Source organism: Lepisosteus oculatus, chromosome 10 (assembly GCF_040954835.1).
Source record: "Lepisosteus oculatus isolate fLepOcu1 chromosome 10, fLepOcu1.hap2, whole genome shotgun sequence".
Taxonomy (NCBI): Eukaryota; Metazoa; Chordata; class Actinopteri; order Semionotiformes; family Lepisosteidae; genus Lepisosteus; species Lepisosteus oculatus.
This window is the reverse complement of record NC_090705.1, coordinates 35,158,111-35,164,717: the sequence shown is the minus strand read 5'-3', so window position 1 is coordinate 35,164,717 and position 6,607 is coordinate 35,158,111. Positions and strand designations below refer to the sequence as shown.

The 6,607-nt window shown below is 31.1% G+C and overlaps 1 protein-coding gene across 1 annotated transcript in view; it reads right to left on the bottom strand.

The window, feature by feature from the left end:
• Window positions 1-681: 681 nt before the first annotated feature.
• Window positions 682-6,607, bottom strand: part of fam135b (family with sequence similarity 135 member B) — a 66,883-nt gene continuing 60,957 nt past the window's right edge. The window contains exons 19-20 of the mRNA XM_069195141.1: window positions 5,845-5,958; window positions 682-5,435 (exon numbers count right to left, since the gene is read on the bottom strand). Coding sequence (XP_069051242.1) covers window positions 5,230-5,435; window positions 5,845-5,958 — 320 coding nt within the window. The 3' untranslated portion in view covers window positions 682-5,229. The remainder of the gene's footprint in view (window positions 5,436-5,844; window positions 5,959-6,607) is intronic.

The following is a 6,607-nucleotide window of genomic DNA, read 5'->3' as shown; positions in this document are numbered from 1 at the left end:
AGAACTATACAACTTTTTCTGTAATGATGAATGCTGAATATACTGTACTTTCCTAATGCCCCAGTATAGTGACGGGGACACTATACTGTAAACAGGCGCCGTCCTTCGGATGAGACGTAAAACCGAGGACCTGACTCTCTGTGGTCATTAAAAATCCCAGGGCGTTTCTCGAAAAGAGTAGGGGTGTAACCCCGGCGTCCTGGCCAAATTTCCCATTGGCAGTTACCAATCATGGCCTCCTAATAATCCCCATCTATGAATTGGCTACATTACTCTGCTCTCCTCCCCACTGAGGGCTGATGTGTGGTGAGCGTTCTGGCGCACAATGGCTGCCCTCGGATCACCCAGGTGGATGCTGCAAATTGGTGGTGGTGTAGGGGAGTCCCCATTACCTGTAAATAATAATAATAATAATAATAATAATAATAATAATAATAATAACTTACACTTATATAGCGCTTTTCTGGACACTCCACTCAAAGCGCTATATAAGTGTAAGCAATTATTATTATTATTATTATTATTACGTTAATTACTGTGTAAATACTGTATATTAAGTCTTAAGAGTCTGTAGAGTGTTCTCTTAGACATTTTGTGACTTGAAATCTTGAAGGGACTAAAGACATAGTTTTGGAATTGTTTTATTACCGTGTTTGACTTTAAAGAAATAAGAACCTCAACCAATCTGAAAAGGAAAAAGTTTATTATAATATATTATTTTATTTTTTTACACATGGGACACAAGCCACAGCAAAGCACATAAGCATACATAGAAAAATAGTAGAATCATATTGGCACAGATGATCTTTTGTTAATTTAGATAATATCTGTTAAACAAAATAAATAAATAAATTAATTAATACATGTTACGATCTCACAGTGAATTCACTTTTTTACATTCATTACTCAATTTACAGGAGGAATTGTGTGAAATATGAACCAGATAATAGCAGACAAATGATAATACAATAATGATAAGGATTCACGTTACAAACCATTGTTTTATAACAATTCAAGCTGCCTGGGTAGTAATAAGTACACCTCTGATGAAAAACAACATAATAACAATAGAACAAATAAAATACAGGTACTTATATAAGGAACTTACAGAAATCCATATTGAAAGCTGGCAATTGTGGAGAAGATATTATAATGAGAATGATGACATCATTGGATATTAGTTTAAATAAAACAGGTTTCGATTTCAGGATCTAATTAAAATAATGCTATATTGAAAGTGAGACTTTTAAGGTTGAAAAGAGCAAAGGCATAGTTTGAAACTTTCTTCAATTCAGATTCTTTTAAGACTGTTTAAGCCTATTGTTAAATCCATCCATTATCAGAAAGCCTCTGACTTCTACCAGTTTCTCTAATAGTGTTCCTTTGCTTAAATATAGAACTTGTTACTTGTTGAGAGATACAGTAGCTGACAAAGTGATATGGCATTTCTAGTCAATTATTATTCTTTAATTTTTCAACATCATATCCCAATCAATATTTTCAACGCTGTGCAATGTAAATAATGATACAGTATGTATGAGCTGTTAGTTTTATAGTTTAAAGATTACAATGAACCAAATATTCAAAAAGAGTTTTAAAAAATTTAGTACTTTCTTGATTTGAAAGACATTTTTTAAAGTAAGTGTTCCCGATCATTATGAACTTTAAAATACCTTGTATTTATTTTTGACTTTTTCAGTTGATGTCATATCTTACAGTAAAAAAGTCAGAACAAATGTATCTGGGTATGTTGTGTTAAGAAATATATTTAATGTTTCTGAACCATAATGTTAACACATCTTTGCAAACATTTTACATAATGACAATATACAGATGCAAACATGATTCTTCAAAAACATCTATTTTCTATCTCTTAGTTACTCTTGCCCATTTATTGTGATTTGTTGATATATTAAATATTTTTGCCTGATACTATGCTTCTCATTGTAAAGCTTCTATAATTTAATGAAAAATTATTTTAATTACTTCGGGCTAAACAATATAATTTACAGAAAGGCTAGCATTTGTTCTTTAACAGAACAAAAATACACCTTAAACTTTTTTACAGCTTTAAAAAGTCTCATGATTGATGAGGCATTCCAGTTGAAATTCAGAAATTTCTTACATACAGTACAGTAAAGATAACAGAGTCCAATACAAGCACCTAAAGGAAGCCGTTCAAGTCAATCACAATGACACATAATTTACAAAGCAATGTTGGTCCAAACACGAAGAAGAATCTAAATAGGAAGAGTACATTCAAATGTCACCTTAACATACAGTATGTTTTCAGGAATGTCACCTGAAATAAAGTTTAAACAATTTTAGCAAAATAATGTGAGAAATGGCAGGTTTTGTTGTAACTTCTGAAATATGATTCAGAAGCTTCGGATAGACCCCCAAATATGGAGTAAATCTGTGGCTAAGGACTGTGTATTATTGTTTTTGTTTTGATCTGCTTACTGAGGGAAGAACAGCACAACTTTAAGGATGATAGTAGTGGAACTCCCACTCAGAACCCACTAGAATGAGCCAAGACCAACCTGAAAAGGTAGTGAAGAAATGGGGGAAAGGAATATGAAGTGAAGAATGCTGGGGATAGACACTTTTACACATTTTATAATTAACTGGGCATAATGCTGTGGTTTGTCTTTTTCCTTGAACATTTGTTTTAGAAAACTATTTAATTAAAGTGAGAAATGTCAGTCCAATTCTTCATTTGTTAGCTGCTCTTCAGCATAGCATACTTAGTGGTATTAATGAGTACTGGAACCAACAGCATGTGTTGTATTTGTAAGCATGCACGGCAGATTTGTGTGCACACAGTACAGGATGTAATATAGGAAGAAAGCACAGAGGTGTGGAAGAATTTTAACAAACTAACAAGAAAAGGCAAGAAAACAGTGCGTGAGACATTTTGGTTTGATCAGAGAGTTACAACAATAAGTTATCACAAAATAACTGTGCACTCTGTCTCAGTCTCAAAGCACCAGTTTAAAAGAAAGTTCTGGATTAATTGAAGTCTAAATTGGAACATTTCTGGAATGATTTCGTAGGTGTTTCGGAAGATTTTGTTTTTGCCTGGATCTCCGGACAGTAAACATTAACATGTTTAAATTATGCATCAGTTCATTAGAGAATGTACAGTACAAAGCTCTTGGATAGTGATCTAATATGGAAATTAAAGTTAATTCTATACTTGGGAAGAGGTCTTTTTTTTCATTAAACATGAAAAACGGGTTAAACAACAATACAATACTGAATATGGTTAAAAATGTAAAAGCATAAATAAAGCAATGAAAAGATGGATAGAGATGGACCACATTCATCCACTTACTGTAAGTAACAATTTGTGTCATACTGTCAAAGTTTATTAATGTGTCTACTTCTCTTGGTATCAAGAAAAAAAGGCTTTAACAATTTATTCTTTTATTTTACATAAAATGTATATTTTATAATTATAAGATGAAATTATTAACTCCTTGTATTGAAAAATGTGTATTATCAAAATGTAAACATTATTTGGCAAAAGGAAATGAAAATACCTAGACTAATTTTAACAGCAGTCTCTAGTGGAATCCATTTACTGAAGTGCAATGCTCTGTTAATTTATTTTCTTAATGTTATCTTATTAGCCATCATAATACATTTCATAAAGCCTTTTTGATGTTCATTTTCCAGAGTAGCCCATTTTGAGAGATAAAACAAAAATGCTAAAAATATTCTCATAAAGTTAACTTTAGCTTGTTTCTTTTTTTTAGTTTTACTGATATGCATTCAAAATTTACACTATTTAATGTCAACAAAGTTGCTTTGAGACAACAAATAGAAAATCTAGATGACAATATTAAGATCAACTCAAACGTCAGGAATAACAATTGTGACTGTTATTTTTTAAATGGTGTTTTATCTAACCTAAAAAAGAGACACAGGAATATACAGAACATTATGAAATTATGATATTGCATGATATTGGTTACCATGTGTGCTTCTAAGTAAAACAAAACAAAACAGTTGCTAAAATATATGAAGCTTCCACACTGAGGGAGCTTTTTTCTGTCACATACCTGTCAGGCAATAGAAAATGAAATAATAGCTTGCAATCATTTTTGATCTTCTTGTTTTATTTTTTTAGCAATTAATATCAGTGTTCTTTCATGCCCATGGTGTGAGCTATAAAACTGTAGGTAAAGTACCCACAAATATTTTAAAGCAATAGTACCCTCAATCAATATTTTCCACAAATCTGAACTCTTTAGCCTTTTAAAAGTTTAAGGCATTTAAGGGTTATTGTAAGTAAATATACTAATGCATCTCACATGTATTGTAATAGATGTACATGAAATTAGAAAGTATCGCTTTTTATGAGTATAATACTTCCATTTATGATTTGGCTTGATTATGTCATTATTATACTACATAATGAAATGTTGTGCAATATATAGGATTCTAAATAAAGTACATACATATGTTTATGAGTTATAAAGATTAAAGAGCTAACAAAAGATGGTGTTCATTAATAAATGTCCACTAGTTCATAAAACATTCCACTGTAAAATTCTGCTACATTACCCACCATTTTATTCTTATTAGTTTTAAATTATGATCTCCACCATTTTTTTGTATTATTATTAGTTATACAGTACAAGTAGTTTTAATAAAATGCCAAATCAAATAGTTCTATGTATATTCTACCCTAATATTAATCTAATGTTACTTGTGAAATAATTGTAGCGAATATTCAGGTACTCCAAAAATTAACTGTAAGAGACATCCCGGTTTTCTTAAAGAATCAAGTACAGTAAATTGGTATTGAGAAGAATGAAGTTTCAATAAGAATAATATATTTTATAGTATGTACTTGATATTAAATAACTTGAATTATTTTAATTAAAGTCTTGAAATATCAATACTGTAATACATATAAATCAGATTGGTTGCAAAATGCCTATCAAAGGGGAAAACTTTAATTAAAAAATGTAAAACTGTAATTTTATTTTCAATGTTCTTTCTTACTGTACCATACAAAGTTACGAAGACAACAAGATAAGGATATTTTCTCATCTATTATAACTTACATAATTTTTTTTACAGTATGTGCATGAAAATGATTGCTTTAAAGCTAATTTTTATAAATGTATTATGACTATGTACAGACTCTTGGAGACAGTCCATTTCTGGACGAGTTAATTTGGGATATAAACTGGATGATTATAACTGAGAAAAATCCTATTTGAAATAATTAAGTCCAGCGACCAAGAAAAATTTCTCCAAGAAAAGCTCAGAATCTAATACAGCAATGTGAGCAGCCCGTCCAATCAAAGTATTGGCGGTATTTGGCAGAGCATGGAATACATTCTGACGTATCAGTGTACAGTCCTTGGCGTCCAACAAGGGCTGAAGTAGATTATTTATCATCTCTGTATATACTGGACCTTAAAAAGAAGAAAATAAGTCTTAAAATTTATCATTGAATTTTCTTTCATGTTGTTTATCCAAGGTATGTTGTGCTGGATAACATTTACCAGTGAATCACTTTATCCAACTATTACTCATAAGGATTTGCTAGATTTGCTAACTCATCTAGAGCAGCTTCTTTTTTTTGACTGGTAATGTTCAGTTATAATTATTACAACATGCAATTCATAATAACAATAAATGCCATTGAAGGTTTTAAAGTGTGACCTATATCGAGGCTTACTTGTTTATCGTGATGTTGATTTTCACAGATTAGAATGGACTGCACGCTCTCTAATACTCTAAATATATAGGTGTACACAGAACAAGAGAGCAATATAGATGTACAGTATTAACAACAAAAATATCTTCAGAATGCAATCATACCTGTACTTCTGTCTCTCAGTGCCGTTCTACACATCTCTATTCGAGCAGAATGAAAGGGAACATAGCGATCTTGTGGAGATGCCACTAACACAACATTTTTAAAATACTGTAGTCCTGAAACAAAGATTAAAAATGTGTCGATTGAGAACATAGCAATAATTAAGTGGTTTCTCTATTGTTAATATATTAAAACCTAGCAGTAACAATGAAATTATGATGTTATATCTATTGGGCAAATTTAATATGATATTATATACTATAGCAGTACGTTTTCTACCTCTTCTCTTTGTGATTTTCTTTTAATCATTTGCAAAAGATTAATTTGCCCCCCAAAATACTTTTCTGTGGTACTGTATGTCAGTCAAGAGATTCACAAGATTTCATAGGAGATTTTGAAAACATTCTTTTGTTTTTTTAGGTGGAATCTCCTGATGATACTTTTAGTCATTGTCCTTTACATTGGAGTTCACACAATTTGTTTGGTAGACTAAAGTGCAGAAGGCAGTTAAAAAGAAACTTTACATGAAACTTCAATGTGCAGTGGCAGAAACCTGTAAACTTAATAAACTGTAAACTAAAATTAATCTGTAAACTTCAACTCGGTGTTAGAGCCCAGTTTGTGACAGTTTACAAGGGGTAAAATGTCTCAAGACGAAGGGATTGTCACAGATATAATACCTGTACAATGGAATTGATTTTTAATGGGGATTACAACTCTTACTCTCAAGAATACCACACACAACAGATGTGGTTTTGTGAAATA